This window comes from Peromyscus eremicus, chromosome 7, assembly GCF_949786415.1.
Source record: "Peromyscus eremicus chromosome 7, PerEre_H2_v1, whole genome shotgun sequence".
Taxonomy (NCBI): Eukaryota; Metazoa; Chordata; class Mammalia; order Rodentia; family Cricetidae; genus Peromyscus; species Peromyscus eremicus.
This window is the reverse complement of record NC_081422.1, coordinates 24,482,938-24,508,072: the sequence shown is the minus strand read 5'-3', so window position 1 is coordinate 24,508,072 and position 25,135 is coordinate 24,482,938. Positions and strand designations below refer to the sequence as shown.

Below are 25,135 nucleotides of genomic sequence, written 5' to 3'. Positions count from 1 at the left end.
ATAGAAACAGGGGTTTGTGGGGCAGAGTGAGAAGGCAGGGGTGCTGTGGGGGGCAAGTGTGAAGGCAGGGGCACTGTGGAGGGACAGGTGCGAAGGCAGGGGCACTGTGGGGGCAGGTGTGAAGGCAGGGGCGCTGTGGGGGGCAGGTGTGAAGGCAGGGGCGCTATAAGGGGCAGGTGTGAATGCAGGGACACTGTGGGGGCAGGTGAGAAGGCAGGGGTGCTGTATGGGGCAGGTATGAAGGCAGGGGCGCTGTGGGGGGCAGGTGTGAAGGCAGGGGCGCTATAAGGGGCAGGTGTGAATGCAGGGACACTGTGGGGGCAAGTGTGAAGGCAGGGGTGCTGTGGGGGGCAGGTGTGAAGACAGGGCACTGTGGGGGCAAGTGTGAAGGCAGGGGTGCTGTGGGGGGCAGGTGTGAAGGCAGGGGTGCTGTGGGGGGCAGGTGTGATGGCAGGGCACTGTCGGGGGACAGGTGTGAAGGCAGGACACTGTGGGGGGGCAGGTGTGAAGGCAGGGGTGCTGTGGGGGGCAGGTGTGAAGGCAGGGCCCTGTCGGGGGCAGAGGCATTATTTGAGGTATGGGGTGAAGGCAGGGGCATTGAATCAGGGTTGTGTGGGGGCACTGAGGGTTTTGCCCACAGGTGCTGTTGGGTGGCTTGGACAGGAGCTTGTATCTGCTAGTGTCAGTTGAAGAAACTTGAGTTTAGAAACCCAGTATGCTTTGCAGATTTAACCCAGAGGAACAGTCATTAAAAAGAAACTAGAGGTTTGGTCACTGGGTCTCTAGGAGCTGCCTAGTGGCCTGTAAGCAACACGGCTGTGAGAGCACCAGTGCTTCACCCGAGGAGAAGTTCTGTAGCCCAGATGTTTCCTTAACTAGAGTGTGATGATGACAAGATTCCAATGAATTGCCCCTATGCCTGATACTCTGAATACAACTAAACTGTGTTTCTACAATTTCACAGATAATGTTTGAGAAGTCTGTTTTTCTCTCTGCACCATCCCCCTCTTCTGGCTATGTGTGCAATCACTGTCCCTCTCTCCTGCAAGTTCCAGTAATGCCCGCATTTGTCTGTCTCCTTAAGCACATCGCACTGCAGTACTGGATGCAGCCAGGCCCCAAATCTCCCTTCTTCACACTCGCTCTAAGGACAGAGGGACAGGACCTCTTGCTTATGGCCTAGAGGAGACAGAGCTGGTTGGCACACTGCTAGAAAGTAAGTGAGTTCCACCAGAGACATAAGTGTGGCCCACAAGCTGAGCCTGGCCACCCCCTGCTACACATAGGGCTGGCAAGACTTTAAGAGCCCCAGGCTGCAGGGGGACTTTCAAATGACTATAGCTACTCAATAAAGCTAATGGATGCATGGAGAGCACTTCTTTCCTAGCACTTATGACATGGGCCACCATCTCTAAGGTCCTGGGTCATATTGTTAGAGACCATGTGTGGCATTTTTGAATGAAAATGACCCCCATAGGCTCAGAGGGAGTGACACTATTAGGAGGTGTGGCTTTGTTGGAGGAAGTGTGTCACTGGAGGTGGATTTTGAGACTTCAGATTCCCAAACTAGACCCAGTGTCACTCTCTCTTCCTGCTGCCTGTCCGTCCAGATGTAGAACCCTCAGCTACCTCTCCAGCACCATATTTGCCTACCGCCATGCTTCTTGCCATGATGACAATGGACTAAACCTCTGAACCTGTAAGCAAGCCTCAATTAAATGTCTTCCTTTATAAGAGTTGCAGTGGTCATGGTGTCTCTTCCCAGTAGCAGAAATCCTAACTCTAAGCCACCATCCTTTGGAAAGGGTCTTGTATTCCCATTATTTCTCGGATTCAAAAAAGAGGCCCAGAGAAAGCAAGCAAGGCAGCCATCTTCTTCTGTTCTTGTAGTTTGCTGAGCTCTGAGCAACAAGCAACACCACAGCTTGTCTGCCACCCTGGGTCTCAGTTCTGCCAGCTGCTGTGGCTGGTGTCTTCTCTGCATCCCGCTCCTTTCCCAGCTCTGAGGGTGCCTGGGCCCAAGGAAAGTAGGTGATGTAATGTGCTATCTGAGTTGGCTTCTGCCTGAAGCTCTGTCTTTGTGGCCCTGTGACAGGAAGGTGACTGGTGTGATGAGAAAGACCCATTGCACACATTGTCACCAAGCACTGACCAGGATGATCATCCACTGCCTATGTTTTGTTCACTTTTTCTAGTCACTTTTTCCTCTTAGTATATTCCCATACCCACTGTTTCCATAATCTTGAATTTTTGTTTTGTTCTGTTTTAGTTTTTTTTTTTTTTAACTTGCTTCTGCCTAGTCCTTCTTGCTTGTTGCTTTTCCATGAAAAAATCTAACAGTGTGTGATGATGAACCTGAAGTGTTGAGACTACAAAGGCAGAGTCAAAGAAAACTGTCAAATACCAGATATGGACCAGACACAGCTCGTGAGAGTTGACATAATCACATACTTGGGCTTTGCACATGTGTCTGGAAAGTATGACTATACAGGGCATAAGTGTGAAAGCTGCCCCTCAACAGAGTTGGTTTTAGGGTAGATGATTAGAGAAGGGAGAATTTGGTATAGGGGATGGCCCAAGTAAACAGCTTGTTGATATGTGATTCCATACCAGTTGGCCACAAGCATCCTCCATGGGCTGAACTAGAGAAGGATCCAAGCACAGAGGCCCTGGAATTAAAATGCCTGGCTCAAGTCACAGTTCAGCTGTTTATAAGCCAGTGGAATTTGAGTTGTCTGCTCTCCACTTCCACATTTACAAAATCAGGAGAAACTTAGCACATACTTTATAAGTTCAGTAAGTAAGATAAGCAGGAAAAGACCCTGGGTAGTGGTCCTGTACCTCCTAGCGGTTTATGTTTATAGTTATGTATACTTATGGTCGACTGAGGATAGAAAAACCATTGTGGGTCAACAGAAAGGGTGAGTCCACTAGACACTTCCACTTTTCTCTACAGCTGAATCTATGCCCCTCAGTATTAGCATCAGAGTGAGCCTTTGTGGAGACTACAGAGGACCTCTTACCCGAAAGACCCTCATGGGTCAAAATCCCAAGCTCACGGAGAGAATTTTCCTAAGCCAGTCAACTAAGGAACAACCCAGGCTGCACACTAGGACCCTCTGGGACATGCCCCTATATCAGCATATCACATCTCAGTCCTTGAGAGCTGAACTTTTGCCATCATTAATACAACCTTTTGATCTTGACTTACTGTCACATATTCATTAATCCGCAAGATCTTCTTGACTAGCTATTATGTATGAATCTCCATGTCAGATCATAGAGATATAGCTAGACATGGTCCCTATGTCCATGAATTTTACAGGATTGGGGTGGGGGTGGGGGGAAGACTTGCATCAAACAAAACAACGTGAAGAAAAAAAATCACAACTTGAAGGTAAAAGGTATAGAATTGGGGTTCTACCTGTTGTGTCAAGATTATGTGCTTATCTCTCAGAACAATGTGTTATACCTGCTTGAGGCAGGTACTGAATACATGCTTGTTGAATGAACACTGTGTGATTACCATGGGCAGGTCAAGACAGGACAGGTGTATAAGGTGGGGGGTGTACTGATCTGCAGAGAGTCTAGGGAATTCAGGAATGATTGCTAAAAGTGGGCTCCGATTAGGTGAGTGAGACCAGGTGACTTCTGGGCTTGGAGAGTGCTGTAGTTAAAAGGCAAAGGAGACTTTGGAGGAAACAAAAGCATATGTCCTCTTGGCCAATAATCCTGGCCAATGAATAGAAAGAGTAATCAGATGGGCCAATTAACAGTAATGTTGGTAGACACAGGAAAGAATCGCGGCATCTAGCATCCACAGAAAAGGTTCAATAGTTGTAGTTATTTGATGAACTTTTCCTTACTGACAATTCACAATCTTTCAAATTTCAGCTCAGTAATCTGAGGCCTTCCATCTTTGGATGTTTTCAAAGTCACATATCTAGATTCATTTATTTAATTTATTTAATTAATCTTTATTTAATCCTCTCATCAGCCTTTTTGAGGCAGGCACAGAAATTCCAACAGCCTAGTTGAAGAAAAGGGGGATGCAGGAGTTTGACTGACATGTGGTTGAATTGAGATGTGAATCTATTATGTCTGTACTGTGAACTGAATGATGTCCTCCAAGATTCTAATGTTAAATGTCTAGCCATGAGTGTGACTATAGTTTGGTATGGAGTCTCTAAGAAGGTACTTAGGTTAAATGAGGTCATAAAGGTGGAGCCCCTAGCTAGCATCATTAATGTTTCCCTAAGAGAAGATGATACATGAGACAGCTAGCTGGCTTTCTTCTCCTCTCTTCTTTGTGATTTCATCTCCCCATTCTTTACTCCAATCGGAGCTCAGAAGAAAGGCTATGTGAGGATACAACTGCTATTTCTAAATGACACAACTCATTTCCTGTTGACAGCAGAAAAGCACAAGAACTCAAGCCAACTGGTCATCATTTCTAGGCTGCCATATTCTCTCCTCCTGAAACTTTCTTAGCCAAAGGAGTGAATGAAGGTCAGAGTTGGATAACACTTTAATCTCAACCGTTTTCGTTTAGTGTTATCATGACTAAGGAAAAACCATTTGTGCTCCTCAAGGTGTGGCAGGGTATGCCTTTCATACCTGGATCCACAACTGTGTAAATTGATAGTTGGAAATAAAAATGTTATAATTTTCCATGAGACTGAAATGGACATGCCTTAGACAAAGGAGAGCTGCCAGGCTTTCTCTGGATGCAGAGCTGAGGACCATCTACAGTGGCACCCAAATGTTTGGGTGTGTGGGTGAAGGTATCTCTGCCTCATTTGATTACTCTCTGGGTAAATACTCTGGTACATGATAGTGTCTAAGTTTGGGTCTCATCTAACATGCATCTTTCCCCTGTATATAGTTTGGCATTACCCAAACTCCTTGGTCCCTCTTTTATTAATCTGTAAAATGCAGGTAATAACTTGTCCTGATCATCCCTAACATGACTCCAAAAAAACCAAGAAATATTTAGGAAATAAGACATTGCCATCACGAAAAATAAGCCTAAGAACTTCCATTTCAAAATAAGAATTTTAGCACTAAGTCAGAATCCTTCCTTGTCTTGGTAAAAGGGAAAAGATAAATAAATAAAACCATGCACAGGAGGGGAACTTGTCCCTAGAGATAGTCATGTAATAATCCATTTGGTCTCCGGGGTGTGTTCCTGTCAATGCACCTCTGTGTAGACACAGCAGAGGACTCATCCTTGTTAGTGGTGGCCCACTAGATGTTTATTATGGAGTGGCAGAGTGAATTCATTTCTTCTAAGCTCCGTACTCAAATTCCCTAAGTTTCCATGGAAGCCATTGCATTCTACATGCTTGTTATCCAAACAGTCAAGCCACACCCCTTTGAAACCTACGATAGAGAACGTATTAGGGAAGGGAGCAGGCAAGCCTATTTTTGAAGTAGGCTTAAAATACAAGAGCATAGGCATTCAGGCAGGCAGAGGAAGGAAGGAGCATGCTGTACCCACCTGCCACTGCTGATGAGGGGCTTATTTCTAAGACACACACAGCACAATGCACACACAATGCAGAGAGAAAACAAAAGACATAGATCACACATTTCAGATGGTTGGTGGACAAAGTTCAGTACATGTCAAGCTTGTTACATCTGAGGTGCACATGGAAACATGGCTCTCTTTCCACTCTGTTCATCAGATGCTTCCCCCTCATCAAATAAACACAGACACACACATAGGAAATACCGCCATAAGCTGACTCTGGTCTATGGAATGAGATGCTGTATGGGGATATGGACACAACAGTATGGGAAGATGGAGTGAGGAAGAAGAGCTTCCATAGTAGCCATTTATGGCCCCCCTCCCCAGGCATCTCCATCCACAAGGAGATATAGACCTCCAGAAAACGGTCTGAGCTTTTAGAGAGAATAGGTGGGCCTCCTGATGAGGACTCAGGCTTCTCTTCCCCAATTATCCCCTTGTATGAGAAGATGGCCTGGTAATCCACATGAGAATTAGGACGACAAGCATTGACTTGGCTTAAAACTAGGACTGTGATCCCAGGAGCATGGACTCTTACTATGGAAGTTATCACATCTTACAATTGCTTCTCATTTGTTCCCACAAACTTCTGTCTTCTTATTTGTCTTCAGATGACACTACTGCTGAACTGTCCCATGGTTCTTTGTCCCATACAGAATCCACAATCTCAGTAGATTCAGAATTTGGTTTACTCCTTTTGAAAGGAGCAAACCTGGCCGGAATAAATTACCTTAGAAATGTGACTGCATGGCATGCCAGAGGGATGATAAGGAGGAGTCTTTTTTAGCTAAGGGTGGTGGGTTGAACAATATGGATGGAAACAGCCCAAGCAGACTGTGCCTATTACCCCCACAAGCTCCTGGAGCTCCCTCATATGGCCAAGCCCTCCAGATCCAGGCTTCCTGCACTCACCATACAGTGTGATGCTGGCATTGGTGTTCCCAAGCTTATTTGTGGCCACACAGGTATAGTTCCCATAATCCTTCTCTGAGACATTGAAGAAAGTCAAAGTGGATATGCGGCCTTTGTTCTCAATCCTCACTCCATCCAGGCCAGTGGCTAACCTGCAGTAGGAGAAAGCACCATTGGTCTGGACCCACCATCAAGGGAAGCAGCAGGTATGAAAAGAAGGCAAAGATGAGTCCTAGAATTACTTCAATGAGGTCCTATTCAAATGTCCCTTCTTCTGACTAGTCCAGCTCACCAACACAAGCCTTAAGTGCTATGTCCTTTATCAGGAGGAAAAAGAATCATCATACTCAAAAGACAACTCACTGGAGCCTACCATGTCCATAACTAATCTGAGATTCTAAAACAAGGTCAGTGCATTTTGTTGACTTCCCAGCTTCTTCCATTTTTTTCTTCTCACTTCTGATTCTAAAAGGAAACTCGGTTACAAAGGAAGTGATGACACATTTTTATCTTGCTTTATTTTTTCCCCTGGAGTTTATTACCCTCCTTCTGGAGGATGCATGATCAATCGGCTCTGCTTCAGAGTTGCCCCAGTTCCTTCAGTGTACCTGGTATCTTCTTTGAACCACTGGAATTCAGCCATGGGGACAGCAGAGGCTTCACAGCTCAAGATGCCCTTCTGACCAACTGAAACACCAGTGTTCTTGGCTTTTGAAATATAAGGAGGGTCTGTGGAAACAAAAGCAAGCAAGCCAAAAAAAAAATAAGTGACTCCAGGGAATAAGACACATCCATCCACTGATGACACCCTCCTCTTACTAAAACAACCATTTATTTTAGGAAGATGTCACATTTAAATGTGAAGATATTATATTTGCTTCTCAGGCCTTCAACTCAGTTCTAAGTTAGTCATGGTCCTGACTTGCTGAGAGCTCTGAGAGTCCCAGGAAGACTCCAGCTATAAATGATAACACAGGTGTTGATGAGCAGAGCAATCTGATAAAACACTGACCTTCCTTTTGGCAGGCCCTTGTGTGTGGGGCTTTGAGAAAAGGGCACTGTCACTTCTAGTAATTGTTGGTTTAATCCCCGCCCCTTTCCCTCTGGAGTTTCCTGACAGCAGATCAACTCACAGTTTACAGTGATTTTTACTTTCCGCACATCAGGAGCAGCAACATCATTCAAGGCGCTGCACTCGTACTCCCCAGACTGGTCACGTTTGATGTCAGAGATTTCCAGGTATTCATCCTCGCTCACAAATCCCTGGCCTTCTGGGAAAAGAGGGATAGGGCAGAAAACAACATAGAACTGTTACTCTAGAGACAGAAACATCACCTAATCTGAGAGGGTAAAGGGAAGAGGCAAAGCCAGGGAATGGGGTTAAACATCCAACAAAGAGATAGGGTGCTTCGAAGTAACACATTCTCTGATGGAGTCCTGAGTAACTGTATTTGCACGCAAATTGCATTAACATTTTTAGAACATTTGATAATAATGGACTATCAATATTTTTCTTCAATGATTATTATAAGAGTTAATTAAGAAAGTGCTTTATAAATGCCCCAATAAATTAATAAAGCTTGACAGCTTAAACAGATATGTCATGATCAATAATATAATAAAACACTGCAAGTAACTTTAGGTTTTTATAAACAATATTTTTATTTTTTCATTGTACAGAAATGCCTTTGTATATAAAATATAAGCTAACTAATTCCTTGTAGTAAAAGATAAATGTATTGTATTTCACATTTTAATACAAATAAATTCAAAGTTGCTAGTTCACTTTCAACCTGAGACAGATTAATAAATAACCAGCTCGACTGAGCCATTCTACAATATATATAAATATAAATATATATATATATTATGCTGTACATGATAAATAAATACAATTTTAGTTGTCACTTTAAAATTTAAAAATTTAAACTATAGTGAAGTAGACTAGGGAATTGATGAATGAGTTATTTTGTGTACATGTAGAAATGCATGAAAACTTGTCAAAATAAACATAGTAAGCAAAGGACTTGTAGTTGCTAGAATACCCCAAAGATTCCATACCTGGTTTTGTGGGTCACTCTTACACACTTATTGATATCCAAAATATTTGAAGGTTGAAAAAATTGCTTCACTTTGTTATTGTATGCTCGCTCACAGCCTAGACCCTTCCTTTTATCCCTCATCCTCTACCCTGGTCCATTGCAAAGGGAGCAAGCTCTCTTTTCTGAGTTCTGTTGAAATACTATGCTCAACAGCTTGAGAACTCAAGCAGTGTGAAGGCCAAAAGGCAGAATCATTTTCCTTTCTCACAGACCTGCTGCCTGATCCTTTGTGCTCATGAGATTTAGGCCAGCCAATAAAAGCTCAAGAAACAGAGTCATAACTTTCCCCACCACCCCACAGGCATATTCTGACCCAGTGTGTGCTTGCTGAACCAAATCTATGTCCACCCTGGCTATAGGCAGCAAAGTGTTGTATCTATGGGGAGCACTGGAGGGGGCCTTTTGGAGTCTGGTGATTCCACACCCTAACTGCTCCAGGTCTAGGCTTTGGGGAGCTTCCACCACCTGTGCTGCCCATGTTCCATTGCTTTTTGATACTCGCTGCCTTCCTCAACTCTATCCTCCAGCTAGAATATAATATTAGTCCCTAGACACTGCTTATTAAAGCCATCCCTAGAAGGTATGATGCCCTAGGAGAACGTATTTCCAGGACCCTTATCTATGGAAATTATTTGAGTCACCTTAAGCCAGCACCTCTGATAGTTCCATTCCTCGTGAGTCTGAGGAAACATTGCATTGGCCAACAGACCTTGGGGCTACCTCACAGACATGAGTTAGAACAGTTGGCAAATCCAGCTAAACCAGTGTGGAGATTGAGTATTAAGTGTAGGAGGAAGAGCCCCCTGAGTGTCTGCAATGGTAGTCCCTACACTCCTAGCCTAGCACCCCAGTACCAGTCTGTAATGGCATTGCCCTGAAATTGGTCCCCAGGCACAAGAGAAGATCTGAGAATAGCTGAAAAATACATTGGGAAGCATGAGGTCTCCAAAACAAGGCATAGGAGCCCCATTTGCTGGAACTCTAGGGTGGTGTGGCTGGTCAAAGCCCTCCACCTCATAGTTGTCCAGACTGGTTCTTGGCCCAACTCCACAGGGTTCAGTAGGGAGACATAAACATCTTCTCCCTTTTTTTCTTAATCTGAATTCTTATTTCACTTGGTTTGAGAGTTTAACAAAGATAAATTGTATTTCCTCTATTGAAACTGGGTTGACTGACCCCTGGGCGATTTTTTAAAGAGTAAAACAAGAATGAGATCAAACATACCCAAATAAACCTTCAGTCTCCAGGCTCACTTTGGTTTTTTGACAATGAATAAATGTGGAAGAATGGGAAGTTTGGCTATCTTTGGTAAGAGCCCATTGTTCTTTAAAAGAATGTACTACAAAATACTTGCCACCATGTAATTAACCCACAGTGCATTTAACAAAACAGATGAACTACCTACAATGGGCCGGGCAGGAGCCTCAAGCAGGGTCAGTGTTTTCTTCTGTGGGGAAAATAAGAAAGCACCAACTCAGGGTAGACACTGGAAAGATGCCCAGGAAAAGCTCTGCTCAGGCTCAAGAATACCTAATGGTGGAAGTATTAAGGCAACTCCACGTAGTTAAAAGGGAAGTTTATTTTGTGGGGTAACTTACAAGTAAAAGGATAGGTAGGTTGCAGGGTCCAGGAAAGGTGAAGTGCAGTCCAGCAGTGTTCTCTGGAGAACTCTGCTCGGTCTACCTCCAGTGTCTAGGATCCAGGAACCAAGAGAGCTGGCACATCCGGAGTTTGGGTCTTAAGGGCTCCTGTCTTGGTCCTGTCTCATAGGCATGACAGTTATCTGAAGCCTCAATGGGGGTAGTACTTCCAGGTCAAAGCTGGATCAGCTACCCACTACAAGTGCCAGTCAACTCAGCAGTACAGGTGTACAGACTGAAGGATGGCTTCACATGACATGGATGCCACATACCTCTGTGTGAACAAGATAGTCAGGGCACTCTGTGGGGGATTCCTAAACATCCTCTGGAATGCGAGGGTTGATTTTCACTGTCTGTAATGCTGTTTTCAGGGTATGGATATATAACAGCACAAAAGGAAGAACAAAAAGGTGCAATCCATGCAAGATGGGGGTCCTTATGATAATACTACCTCATTAAACGAGAAAACAGATTTTGTCAAGTTTGTACTAGAGAGGAAGTGCTTCTCAGATTTTAATTTGCATATAAATTCCCCGGGGACTTAAACAATCATATTCTCATTCAGGGGTTAGGAGTGGGTTCCAGGATTCTGAATTTCTCACAAGTGCCCAAGTGCAACTATGCTGCTGGCTTGATAACACCTTCCATCAATGAGGGCATCAGGCAGACGCCAGGGCTGGTGCTGTCCCAGATAATCGCAGGTTTGTGACGGCTATGTCTATGCTGTAGTTTGGATCTTAAATGTTGCCTGAAAGCTCATGTGTCAGAGAAAAACCTGACGCCATTGGGAAGTAGCATTTTAAGAGATGGAATCTAATGTGAGGTTTTAGATGGATGAGGTGTGGCCTTGGAGGTGATAGGGGACCATGACCCTCTCCCTTTTCCTTTCCTGGATATGAAATGTGTTTTATTGCTCTGGACTATGTTTCTACCATGATGGCTTTGCCATAGGACCACAGTGAAACAACCAATCATGACTTTCAGTTCCCTCAGTCCACGAGGCACAGAAAACCCTTTGCTCGTCATACTCTGAACATCTCAGGCATCTGTCATAGTGATGTGAATCTAGCTCAGTCCATGACCTGGTGAGCAGGTCAGGAAGATGCACTTAGTGCCCCCTCATGCTGAGATCTGCCTGCATTGCATCTCAAAAGGTGCAACTACCTCAGGAGCTCAGAGAACATACCAAGGCTAAGGCCCAAACCCATGACTTGATATAAAACATGCAAACCTTCTTTGCTGAACTGTGGGAAGAGGCCCAGTGAAGGTGATTTAGACGGCCCTAACTACTTTGAATGTTGGATGAGATTTTTAAAGCACAACCAGTTAAGACTGCTGCATGCTGGGAGCCCTAGGATCCTGCAGGACAGAGGCTTTCCTTGCACTTTCTAATACTGACTGGAAACTTCTGACTCCATACTTCAGAGAAGAGGCAGGAAGCAGAGTTTGAGGGAAGCATAAGGTTGGATGGTGGGAAGATGGAAAGACGTGTTAAAATGAAGAACATAAGAGAGACAGAGCTGGGACATGCAAGATGCCGGGATCCTCGGAATTCTGAAGACACGCGTGAAGGGATTTCTTTTAATAAAGGCTACCTGACTATATTTTTTCAGACAAAGGACATTAAAGCAGGAGTCTAGGATAGTTCCCCAAATTTTCTCTAGGTGTGATGTTGTGACATTCCATCTCAAGCTGAGGACCCAGAGGCTTACACCTTCAGGCACCCCCCCCATTAAAGGTTTTAAAAATAGGGGGTATTTCTTTGCAAATATGGAATGTTTCAAAGAGAATATCTCAATTCATTATACTGAGATCACAAGACTGAGATCTACATAGCCACAAACGGGGCCCTTCTAGGGTTTGAGAGGTCACCTCTTCTGATCCAGGATGTGTACTTGGGGTAGAGTGGAAAAGTTATGGTTCTGTGGAGCCAGGTAAAAGTTCTCATACACTAAGGTCCCGGAACAGCTTTATCACCAGGCCCACCACTGTCTTTGGAATGGAGATGTAGACTAAGTAGACTAAGAAACTAAGTGAGAGGAAGAAATGTGTGGCCGGGGCTTACTGTCCTCTCAATCACCAGCAGGCATTTAACTCAAGTCTGTCATGGTCCAGGAGCTGTGTTGGACACTTTATGTGTGTGTATGTGTGGGGGGGGGGACAGAGTGGCACCAACAATATAGAGAACAAGACTAATTTCACGAGCCCCAAACTTCAAGCAGATTGTACGTTGTTCTATCTTTAGCTTGGTATTTCAGTTCCTTGCTATTTCCAGATCTCTCACAGAAGGTACAGGAGAGCAGGAAGATATCTCACAGCTGGACGTAATGTAAGTATTAGGGGATGAATAGATCAGACAGGAAGTCCGAGGAGACGCCCAGAGGCCCCCTGACCCACTTCCGCTTGCTTCTAGCCAGAGCCCCAGCCGCCTGCATGTAGGCCATTTGTATTCCACCCTAGCATCCCTTCTGTTTCTCTAGCAGAGTCCTTAGGGCACAGTTAGAAGAAAGAGAGGTCAAAGACTTCAGCCTTCCATGTTTGTGAGATTATTGTTCTGGACAGAATCTTATCTCTTTTCTCTGAAAACCCCTGGGGACAGTTTTAGAATGTGTCCTCCCCGCCCCCCCCCTTGACTAGACTGTACACACGTCATCAAAGTCACTAGCTTCTTCTTGAGGCAAGTCCAGCCCAGCTCCTCCATGGAAATGATTAAGTCACCTCAGGTGCCCCCGTCTCTGCCATCCTTTTATACATGCTATTTACAGCTGCAGCTCTATCTACTGAAACTGCTCTGTGAAGTTAAACACCAGCACCTGTCACCGCTTTGCCATGAGACCTGTCAGGAGGTGACACGGGGAACATGCCCGGAGGGTGAGAGCCAGTGGCAGGAGGTAATCACAGAGGGAAACTGGAGCATCCGGAGGCAGAGTGAGAAGGGAGAGCATGGGGTAGGGAGCTCTCGGGAAGAAGAGGCAGGAGAAAATAAGAGGCAAGACAGTAGCGGTGGGAGACCGTGGACTCCACAGAAATCCTTTTGTTCATATGAGGAGTGTCCATGAGGCCCAGAGGCAGGAGTGCTTACTGATGATCCCCAGGTGTACAGAATTTGGGAGGTTGCCATCATATACACGTTGATCGTGTGCAGATTTTTGACCTCTCACCTTATAGCCAGGCTTTCTAACCTACCTAGGCAAATAGCCTTTTGTCTCTTCACTGAAGCCAGGCAGCAAGTCAAGCTATCAAAGGACAAATGTTTTGTTCCTTTACATCTAGAGTGTACCCTGTTTAGAAGGCAGCATACACTAGCCAATGTGTCTCATGCTTGGAACTCTTGCAGTGGACTTCTAGAATAAGATAAGACCTCAGGAAGAACATATTCACAGCTTTTGCTGTGAGGTGAATGCACTGTGGCAGAGACCACCAGACGTTTATGTAGCCTAGTGTGCCCACATCCTGCCATTCCATCTTCCTCCTTTTGCAAGATTGGTGCCAATAAAACATCACACACACACACACACACACACACACACACACACACACACACACACGTGAGACAATAGTTGATTAGAATACAGCTTTTTGTCTTTCAGATTGGACTAGAGCTAGGCTGGGAATCCAAGGCTGCCCCAGGTTCTTAACACTCCCTTTATGGGCTGATGAGAGCTAGGATGACACAGTACAGACACATGACTTGATACCCAAGCACTGGCATAAAACTGAGCCTGAGCACTAGAGTGACCAGAAGTCCTGACTCATGAGACCCAAGTACCTACAAAGGTGAATCAGGAAAGAAATGAGCACATGAGGGTAATCCTTTCCTTCTTTCCTTCCTTCCTTCCTTCCTTCCTTCCTTCCTTCCTTCCTTCCTTCCTTCCTTCCTTTCTTCTTTCCTTCCTTTCTTCCTTCCCTCCGTCCCTCCTCCCCTCCCTCTTTCTCTCTTTCTTTCTTGTAAGACAAATTGCTAAACAGTTTTATTTATAAAAAACCTGGAGCCAGATATTGGGGTAAAAACTGAGAGATCAGAGAAATAAGACAAGCTACAGCCAACCTCAACTCACCAACTCCTCAGCCTCCAGAGAGATCTACTTCCTGTATACCCATGCCTATATCCTTTCTGTGCCCTGCCATCTTACTTCCTCTCTCTGCCCAGCTACATCACTTTTCTCTTTCTGCCCAGCTCTATCACTTCCTGTTTGTCTGTTCAGACCTCCAGACCTCTATGGTTAACTAGTTCTGGGAATTAAAGGCATGTACCACCATGCCTGGTTCTGTTCCCAGTGTGGCCTTGAACTCACAGAGATCCAGATGAATGCTAGGATTAAAGGCGTGTGCTACCATTGCCTGACTTCTATGTTTAATATAGTGGCTGATCCTTTTCCTCTGATCCTCAGATAAGCTTTATTGGGGAACACAGATAAAATACCACCTTTCTTTCTTTCTTTCTTTCTTTCTTTCTTTCTTTCTTTCTTTCTTCCTTCCTTCCTTCCTTCCTTCCTTTCTTTCTTTTCTTTCTCTTTCTCTGTCTCTCTCTACCTCCCTCCCTCCCTCCCTCCCTCCCTCCCTCTTCCTTCCTTCCTTCCTTCCTTCCTTCCTTCCTTCCTTCCTTCCTTCTTTTTTATTTCTTTTTAAAGAAAAGGTTTCTCTGTGCATCTCTGGCTGTCCTGGAACTCACTCTGTAGACCAGGCTGCACTCAAACTCAGAGGTCTGCCTGCTTCTGCCTCCTGAGTGCTGGGATTAAAGGTGAGCACCACCACCACCAGGCAGGTAATCCTTATTTCTCTACCACAGATGTATAACTCCTTATCTAAATCAATGATATCTTAGCAATTAACAAGTGCTTAGTCACCCATTCTTAAGGGTGAGACAGAGTGTGAATAGAAGAGAGAAACACTGCCCTCTATGAATTTGATGGCACAAGCAACATCTCTTTCTCCTTCCTAGAGATCTCCCAGAATTACTCTCACCCATATACTTCATATCACAAAAAATCCCTTCTTTATAAAATTTTCCTCAAATATTTATTTATTGACTATTTTGCCTGCCGGCATATCTGTGAACCACTTGCATACAGTGCCTTTGGGGATCAGAAGAGAGTGTCAGATCCCCTGGATCTGGAGTTACAGGTGGGGTACTAGGAATAGAACCCAGAACCTATGAAATAGCAGCCATTGCTCTTAACCTTTGAGCAAGTCCCAAGAACTTGCTCAAGTCCCAAGAACCCCCTTCTGAAGTCCAAAAACATTGGTAATAAGAGTGAATTTGGACTGAGTTCAGGTCCTAACATTGGAAATTCAGATCAGCTCAGGTAACCTGGGCTTTGAATGTTTGTTCTTTCTTCAGTACAGTAGTTGTCTATCGTCTACATTACCCACATCTGAACAGGAATGGCACGTTCCACTTCTTTGACTAGCTCATGGCATCTGTTATGTACTAAACATACAGCATGTGTTCAGGTTGTCCCCTATAGCTAGAAGCTAGGGATGGAGTCCACACAACCCTTTCTCTTATTTGCTGCCCTCCCCCAGTCTTCTTTACACCACTAGTCTTTCCCCACCCCTTCCCTTCCCTCAGAAGGATACTGGCAATAAGCAAGTCTAGGCTCCTCCTTAATTAGATAGAGAAGTGTGCACTGTAGTACTTCCTTGCCTGCTCCAGGCTCTCAGATAGGCTGTTCCCTTCTCTGCACTAGAGTTAATGAAAAGTGCGACAAACCCACTATTTCCTTCTCTCTTAATTAATACAAGCAATTGAATTGTGCTAAAGTAATTTTGGTTGGGAGACTGAGCCCCTGGGTCAACGACTCACTTGCCAGCAGTGACAAAACGTGCTTTGTCTTAAGCTCAGAGAACCTTTCTCAGGCTGCAGCTGCCAGCACCTGCCCCATCCAGAATGGTGTGCTGGCTGGCTGCCTTCCCTGAGGTTGACAGCAAGCTGGATGATGACAAGGTCAATGTGCTCCTCTGAAAGGTAGCTGAGCTTCAGCAGGGGGAGGAGCATGTCAATAAGGATGCTGAAGCTGCTAGTCAGTGGGTCTTTGAAACTCTGTTCCCATGTTCTGATTAGGGAAACAGGACCGTAGAAAAAGAAAACGAGTCTAGTGCCTCATCCAGGATGAATGTTCTAGTAGGTATTAAAGGTTCTTCTGGCATGTGGAGAAGGGGCATCTAGGGACTCACTGCAGACCTAGTGGAAGCACCTAGATTTTGTGGTTTGTTCACTGTCTCCTATCAGCCTTGCTCAAGGAGCAATATCAAGATGGCCTCTTGTGCTGGAGCATGGAGGTTGATTGCTTAGAGTGGTTCCCAGGCGTAGGCTTCTTCTCAAAGTTCCTAGGGTACTCTAAGGAGTAAACAGGGATGAGAATCCAGGGTCACAGATGGGACTCAATGCCTTGACTTTCCAAGTACTATTCTTGCTTATGAGCATTCCTCTTCTGAGATGTTATTCATGGCCTTGGAGTACAAAAATCTGTGCATATCTTAGTGTGTTCAGATCTGTCCACTGTTGGTGTCTGTGGAAAACAATGTCATGAATTTGACACCAGAAGTTTTATTGCAGGCATGGCTTGAAGAGTCCTTGCCGTGGTACAAGGCACTGACAATCAGGTTAGGGCTGAAAGTATTCACTGCTGTCTGTCAGTGTCCAGCAGCTAGAGTGCCTCAGATATTTCAGCAGAGAGAGTAGTCTCTCTCCAAAGCGCAGTGAAGAGGTCTATAAACTGAGCTGGGTTGTGTTCGCTTTTCTAAGTGGGGCTCAGTATATGTAGGAAGAATTAGGATACAACCCTTTATAAATATTATTTTTTATTGAGATTATAATTATGTGATTTCTCTCTTCTCTTTCTTGCCTTTCAAACCTTTTAATACACTTCGCCTTGATCTTTTGAAAATTCATGGCCTCTTTTTTCATTAATTGTTTTAAAACACACACAGTATGTGTGTGTGTGTGTGTGTGTGTGTGTGTGTGTGTGTGTTCCTAAATACATAAGAACAACACACTGAAACCTGAGCTGAACAAGGATAGGAGTAATAGGCATGCAAACATGGACAGAGTTAAGTCCAGGAGGCCACAACCCTACATGAAGAACTACAGACAAATAGAAATGCTGAGAACACACCCAGGGAAGAACAGACTCTTCCTTATCTAACACCAAGTTGGTCAGCCCTGAAAACATACACACAAGCAACATTATGCAGACTGTGCAAGGTGTACTTGTGTATTTAGGGTGCAGTATTTTTAGAACACAGATGATGCACACAGATGATGCTATTGCCCTATTGAGTGTCATACTGACTGGGTGGCACAGACACAGCCAGTGTGCCTGTGAGGATGTGACACATTCCTTTAAATGAATGTATGGAACATGTGCCAGGGAAAGGAGATAGAGGAGAGAGGGGGAGAAAAAGAGGGAGGGAGAAAGAGAAAGAGAGAGGAATCTACTGAGCACAGTAGTATACTTAAAATGCAGCTATTGAGTTGGGCATCTTGCCTCTTCCTCCATACCAGCAGTTTGGAGGAAGAGGCAAGATGAAGGATGATAGGTACAAATTTGAGGCTACCATGATCTATACAGAGTTTGAGTCCAGCCAGGGTCACACAGCAAGATTCTGCCTAGAAAAATAAGAGTAAATAGCATTTGCATCTTAACAAATAACCTAGTATAAACCACACAAACAACAATTCAGACCCAGTGTACAGATGGAAGAAAAAAATCATTCTAAAATAGTGGAGCTTAAATAGCTAAGTTATTGACAAAGCGTTTAAAAATATTGGAACACTGCTATTTATTTTATAGGTTTTCTTTTTCTTATTACTATTAATTACACCCCAAACCAGTAGCTATTATGTCTACAACACCAAGAAAGTGCAAGTAATTCTGAACGGTAAGAATAACAGCATGCAACATGGAGAAAACAAACCTCCCGAGGCCTAGAAGAGACACTGTACTTGGTCCGCACACATACTAAGAAGGCTGGACCTGATCCTGCTGCAGTCTAAGCAGCAGGCACTGCCTCTCACCAAGGTCCAGTTTCTTCCAGAAAACGGCATCTTGGAAGAACCGAATGCTTTGGACCACAATGAGGTCTGTGGCTATAGAACATCAGAATTGTTGAAGGGCACTCACTTTCTTGAAGTGGGTTCTTGACCCACGGTGGAGCTCAGAATCAGCCAGAGGCAGGTTGAACAGAATGTTTTCAATGATTTATAGTAGCATAGAAATGTGTGGGTGCTATGTCCCTCGGTTTCTTTCTAACTTCTATGCATTCTGACTCTTTACCCCCACAGTTTAATTTAATCTTAACCTTCCTAATGACATTTGTAGCCACCAAGGGCCCCTTTTTCAGCTCATATGGCTACAATGGAATGATGCTCAGTGTCCTAGTGACAACACATGGCATTATTCGTGTGTGAGATGTGAAGTTTTGTTTATACGATAATGCCAGTGGGATGAAAGTATAATACACACAATTACATACAGTATATAATACATAATACAGTATACAATATATAATATTTCATAATAACAGATAGTGGTTGCCAATTTGTGTTGTTACCATATACTAAACCTCCACTGTTAATTTGGAGCAGGTACGTCCTATTTTCAAAGTTCTTTGCTGTAAATAGCTAGTTGTGTCTACCAACATCAGCCTCTTAAACCTTCGCCTTATGGTATCCCTCAATGGCACTTCAAGTGTGTGTCCAGTACACATGCTCTGTGAAGCTCACATAGTTGTACACCTCTTAGGACCTGTCTCTATGATTTAGCATTGTAGAATGACCCATGTTGCCTTTGTTATTTATATAGACTGTTTGCCTGGGATAGACCCAGTGGGCACTGTTCTTCTCAGTGTAATTATTAAAAATGTATGCTGGTCTAGATGACAAAACGGGTCAACACATTACCAACACCCCACTGAAAGGTGTATCATCAGGCCTTGGACTTCATCTGCAAGGGGAGTTGCCTGAGCCCTCCGTTTTCAATGCAGTGAGAGCCAGTGGCTTTGCCCCAAGGAGGCTGTGGCTCCTCATAGGCATGACTCTGCTGGGTCAAGAAAGAGCCTGTGTGCAATTGTTCTCTGAAAGCTCGGGGCCCATCAGCTGCACATGTCTTTGGTGAGAGAGATAATAAACTGACAACTGGAGGCTATACCAGCCAGAGATGCTTCATGATGGAGACCCAGCTAGAGTCCAAAGGATCCTTGAAGACAAGGCAGATTAGACACCAGAGCAGGGCCTTTGTGAAATGGTTTAGATGGGCCCCAATGTTATAAGAAGCTGCCCTAGGGCCTTTCCAGACTGTGGGGAAATGTCCTCATAAGAAAGGACAACACCCTCATTTCATCAGGTCAGACCTGCGTATTGCCTAACAACGCTCACTTCATCTTTCATTGCCTGCCTTTGAGTCTAAGTTCCCAACAGCACAGCCATGTGACAATGATGGAAACGAACAACATTCATTAATACTTTTTAAATACCCGTATTAGCTTCCAGGCAAAGCACCCACTAGCTCAGCCCAATTGGCATGCAGGCAACAGCCGGGGACATTCTGCACACTTGGCAGAGCAGAAAGGTCGGAGCTCTGAAGCATTGCGGGGAGATAGCACTGTTCACACACTCAGCACTTGCACTGGGCAGCATTCAATCCACATTCAATCCATAGCCTGCTCCTCAGGCAGGAGGGGCCCCTTACAAACTGCCCTGTCAAGGACTCTTCTCGCCTGCACTTTGGGTTGTTTTAGGTGGTAGTCTTAGTCTTGCATCTAACCTCAGCTGTGATTAAGCTGACAGCTACCCAAAGGCATCTGTCCTCTCTTAGTGCAGTCACCTTAGAAGCCAATCTGTCCACATGACCTTCTATGACTCCATGTCAGTAGATAGAAATGCTGGAGACAACATTGAATCAGACATTAGAAGGTCTGGGATACAATCTCAGTTTTATTACGAATGTGCTATCTGAATTTGAATAAGTATCTTTTAGCAATCCAAGCCTCAATTATTTTTTTTCTATCAAATGTAAAAATTGCATGGGATGATTTCCAAGGTCACTATCAGTTTCAGTGTTTCACAACCTCTTCTAACCCAGTAATATGGTCCAAGACCAGAATCTTAAATAACTCCTTAAGTTCTAGAACTCCAATGATCAGGTTGACGGACAGAGTTCCAGGACAGGAATCCCGGCTCTCCTACCCAGCAAGGAGCATAAGCCTGCCAGGCACATTGCTTCACTGTGGATAGTGTCTTGACAATGCAGGCCTAAGAACAGAGATGCCACCACAAGGGCAAGATGGCTCTTTCTGCCATTGCTTTAGCTGTTTGGTGATTGGGAAGAAAGAGAGAGTTTGACAATTGCGAAGGACTCTATGTGTCTGAAGGTAATGTCCTGTGTTAATGGAGGAAATTAATTCTTTCCTTTCCAAGACTCCTATTCATGCTGATTTTGACAAGTTCTATCTCTCTCCTCTATGGGTAGATACGAATAATGTCTTATAAGGTACAACTAATCATCCACTTATGTGATTTGAGGCCCATTTACATGGATCTGAGGGTACATGCCTGATGTCGGCAAATGAGCCTTCACTGCCTTCTGCCCTCTTCTGTCTTTGCTAAAAATATCCCTTCACAGTTCCATGAGTCTCTTTGCTAACCCTTCTCAGCAGACAGCGGGTGTGGAGAGGAGGCAAGGGGCCCTTAAGATAGGAAAGCTAATGCTGGTTACCACCTCCCCAAAGCTTATTCAGTACTAGCCACCATCAGCATTGACCAATGGACTCACCAGGTCAGAAGTAGGTGCTGAGGGGCTGGAAGTGAGACAAGGAGGTCAGTTTCTGGTCCTTCCACGGCTACTCCCTGTCCTGGACCCCATTAGTCCCTTCACTTCACCCAGCTTTCCAGTCTTTACTAAATGATGTGTTCAGATAGCTCATGCCACGGGTCCCTTGGCCACTGTTCTTTCCCCCAATTTTCTCACGAAGATCCTGTAGGTCTAGTGAGCAGGGTTTTAGGGAAGGTGGTACCTGACTCTGGACTGCACCCAGGATTTGTAAGGACTGAGTTTGTGTACAGTGAGCTGTGGATATGTGAATCTTGCCTTTGCCTTAGAATCTTGGACTGATTTTATTTCCAGAAAACAGAGCTGACAAGCTCAGTCTACTGTGACTGAAGTCTCAGGTGAACCACTCTAGAAGTCTTGATCCCAGGCCCTGCTGAGCCTCCTCCTGCAGGTGTTGGTCTCTTGCACTGAGTGGCCACTCTCCTCAAGGTCTCCATCAGAAATTGCACTCCTCACTTAGAAGGGATGTGGAATTTTACAGTCTCTAGACACTTGCCACTGGTCAGAGGATCGATATGAGGTTTGTTGAGATGCCTTTTTTTCTAGCAGACAACATCATTCCAAGAGATAAAAGAATAAGAGGAGGAGGGACTCCGAATAGAGAGCTGAAAATTCATGATCTTGGACCATGATGCTGGAGAAGAGGAAGTGGCTATTGCTTCCAAACCTTGCAGAGCAGGTGCTAGTGCTTGGTAACTAGAAAAGCGAGTCTACAGCTTGATACATAGATGAATGGTATTTAGAGTTTGGGGGCTCCTCATACAGGAAGCTTCTGAAGAGTTTGGGTCATGAGAAGTTTGCTTAGCCACATTTGCCATGTGGACATTTTTCTTTTTTCTCTTTCTTTCTTTCTTTTTTTCTTTTTTGACAAGGTTTATCTGGCTGTCCTAGAACTTACTCTGTAAACCAGGCTGGCCTCGAACTCTGACGTCTGCCTGCCTCTGCCTCCTAAGTGCTGGGATTAAAGGTGTACATGACCACTGCCCAGCTCTGGCTTATTTTCTTATGCTCAACTCCTAACCTTTTTGTTCAATTGTGGGATATGTTGCCCTAATGGTAAGGAGTGAAGCTAATGTACATAGCAGTGCAGTGTCGATTGCTTTCCACATACTATGCACTTGTATACAAGCAGCTGCACATGCACCATAAAAGCAACACAATGGAGAAACATACAGCATAGAATATGTAAAGCTATCCTTCTTACACATATGTGTCATTTAGGAAATAGACTCAAGGACACCTCTGTCTTTCTTAGCAGTCTTAACTACTCTCAGTCTCTTGTTTCCATATAGACAAATAAAAAAGGGGTTAGGTGGGATTATTTATGAAGTGTTACTAGGTCTTATTTTTAATAGTTATTAGCTAGTTTTAAAAAATATATGTCTGCTTTCTAGTCGTGTGTGTGTGTGTGTGTGTGTGTGTGTGTGTGTTGTGCCCCTGTGTAAGAAAATAAGGAAAACATCTTATCTAAATCTCGTGTGAAAAAAAAGAAAAAGAAATAGATAAGAAAACCACCGAAGGCTGGAGCTTTAGCAAATCAGAAGACAATTTATTTTGAGAACAAAACAAGTGATATTTACATTATTAAATCACAATTACAAAGCAAATCAGCTGCAGAAGAGAAGAGATCATTTCCATCAATTATTACTGAACTGAACATAATTTTTCAATCACCGGCAGATTGTAAATGGGGGCTGCGGCTCATCCAGGAACCCTTCTATCACCGGAGTTATTAATCAGGTATTAACTTTGTCGAATTAGCAAGGACACCGACAGCATGGGGAGGGAAGCAGGATGCAGGGCAGGCAGGAGATGGCAGCCAGGGTAATTTCTGAGATGGAGGCACAGACCATTCTGGAAACCCAGGGTCAGCCACCTATGTGAGTAGTACTGCCACACTGTGGAAGGAAGCACTTAGCTCTGCTCTTTTCCTTCTCAAAGATCAACACGTGGCCAGGCAAACATAAATAAGCAGTGCAGAATTCATTAGCCATTTATCCATGTCCTAGGAGTGCTACAATAATGACAGTGTGCTCTGAGTCCCAACTCTGTGAATGGCTCTGCATGGGGTGCAGATGAAGCTGCTGACTTTGTTGTGGCTTCTCTACCCAGATCCCTAACTCAGGGTGTCTTGGGATTTATGTTACATATGGACTACATCTATCAGAACCTCAAAAGGCTGGTGAAGGCCTTTTTTCTGTGGCCCTTTGGTATGCTGGGGTTCTACAATGTCTCTTTTATGAGTCTAGGGAAAGGTTCTACTGGTCCTCTGTTCTATCTTTCAGGATCTCATCACTTGCTCAAACTCAGACCCTTGGATTTCTGTGCCACAAAGAGGATGCTACCTAGCCTGGTTTGCTCGCTGTGGGACCGAGTCTTCCTTCCTTTGGACCAGGACAGGCGAGTCTACTGAGGAACTTATTTGTATTTTGTCCTCAGAGCCATGAAAGACTGAGGTTCTGGCTCCAGGCAAGCTTTTGCATTCTTACTGCTGAGCTTGGTGTCCAGGGCTTGGTAATGACTGCTGTCCTGGGGTTTAAGGCCGTTGCTAGGCACCCAGATTATCACCAGCCAGGCTGTAGTTTCAAAGAAACAAGTGAAACAAAGCAGCTAGCTGTTGAAGGTGGGCGTGAGACAAGCTGGGGGACAGGAAAAATCTGGGCCTGGGGTTGTAGAGGTGATTCACTTTTTGTTTTGTTTTGTTTGTTTTCTCAGTTTCTCTGTGTAATAGCTCTGGTTGTTCTGGAACTCGCTTTGTAGACCAGGCTGGCCTCAAACTCAGAGATTTGCCTGCTTCTGCCTCCTGAGTGTTGGGATTACAGGCATGTGCCACCATTATCTGGCTTAGAGGTAACTCTTAAGTGGCTATTTTTGCATTTCTGATGCAGGCATCAGTGAGTGTGGGTACCTCAGACCATGGGTCTGGAAATACCAATCACTTTCCACTCATCTCTAACTCCCTTTTCTCTCCCCCCCTCCCTGCTTTATTTCTTCATTTAACAAACGTCTTTCAAGGTGTTACACAATGGATCCACCATTGAAAATCAGGGGCCTTGTCCTCAGAGTTCTGTAGATTCTCACAAGGAAAGACAGTCTCCTGAATGAGTAGGCCAGATGAGTAGGGTCTCAACAAATCAACCTCAAGCATGGAGATCAACTCTATCTAGAGTTTTACCAGAGTGGTTGTTTGCTATAAGCCATTTCCTTTGTGAGTCTTGAGGTATTTCTCACCCTGGTTCACCCTGCTTTCTTCTCCAGCAGCTGACTTCTGTGGGTTGGACCAGCTGGTTCCATGCCTTTGGCTTGAGTTTGATGTGGCTCAAGGGAGGTCCCTCAATGGATCAGAGCCTGGAAACAGAGCTCAGATATGTATTTCCCATCAGGCTCAGGTCACTTCCTCAAAGCTTTATCCCCTATCAAATCCTCTCAAGATCGTCTTTCAATTCCACACTCCCCTTCTTCATCCAGTAGCTGCCTCACTGTACCTCTCTCCCAGAGCCTGTAATAGCCCTGTTGGGATTAGCTAGGGACACTTCACAACATGTATGGTCTCTGAATGCCCTGCTTACTCCTGGTGAGCAATCCCTTTATCAAGCCTGTCCAAGGTGATTTACAGGAGAACACACCGTCTCTTTCCTTATGGATCCAAACAGCACACCTTCCTTAACTGTGAAGTCCTTTGTGTTCCTCCTCTGAGTTTCTATACCACATATACTTACTATATGCACCACTCTAAGGCAGGGACTCTCAACTTGGTACTACTGTCCCCAGTGACATTTGACAATGTACAGAGACATTTTCGTCACCATAACCCTGATTGATTGTGTTGAGGGAAGTGAGCTTCTGTAACCCAAGGGGTACAGGTAGGACATACTGCTAACCATCCTTTACATCCTTTCTTTTCTTCTGCAATCTGGAACTATCTGGCCTCAAACATCACCAACCCTGAGGTTAGAACATTGCTTGAGTGGTAAATGCCTGTCTCGTCACCTGCATGTTTACCATAAAAAAAGAAGCTATGTGAACTGGAGGACCACTTAGCTCATTCCCTGGCTTCCCCAGAGCATGGTCTGGTCTCACATAGGGGCTACTAAAAAAGCACAAAAATTAAACAAACAC

The 25,135-nt window shown here is 44.6% G+C and overlaps 1 protein-coding gene across 3 annotated transcripts in view; it reads right to left on the bottom strand.

Moving 5' to 3' along the window:
- Positions 1-25,135, bottom strand: part of Opcml (opioid binding protein/cell adhesion molecule like) — a 507,406-nt gene that overhangs the window by 11,047 nt on the left and 471,224 nt on the right. For 2 of the 3 annotated variants that reach the window (XM_059266732.1, XM_059266735.1), the window contains 3 exons: positions 7,576-7,713; positions 7,051-7,171; positions 6,443-6,594 (listed from right to left, as the gene is read on the bottom strand). In XM_059266732.1, the coding sequence (XP_059122715.1) occupies positions 6,443-6,594; positions 7,051-7,171; positions 7,576-7,713 (411 nt within the window). The remainder of the gene's footprint in view (positions 1-6,442; positions 6,595-7,050; positions 7,172-7,575; positions 7,714-25,135) is intronic. The other variant, XM_059266733.1, reaches the window with a different exon arrangement.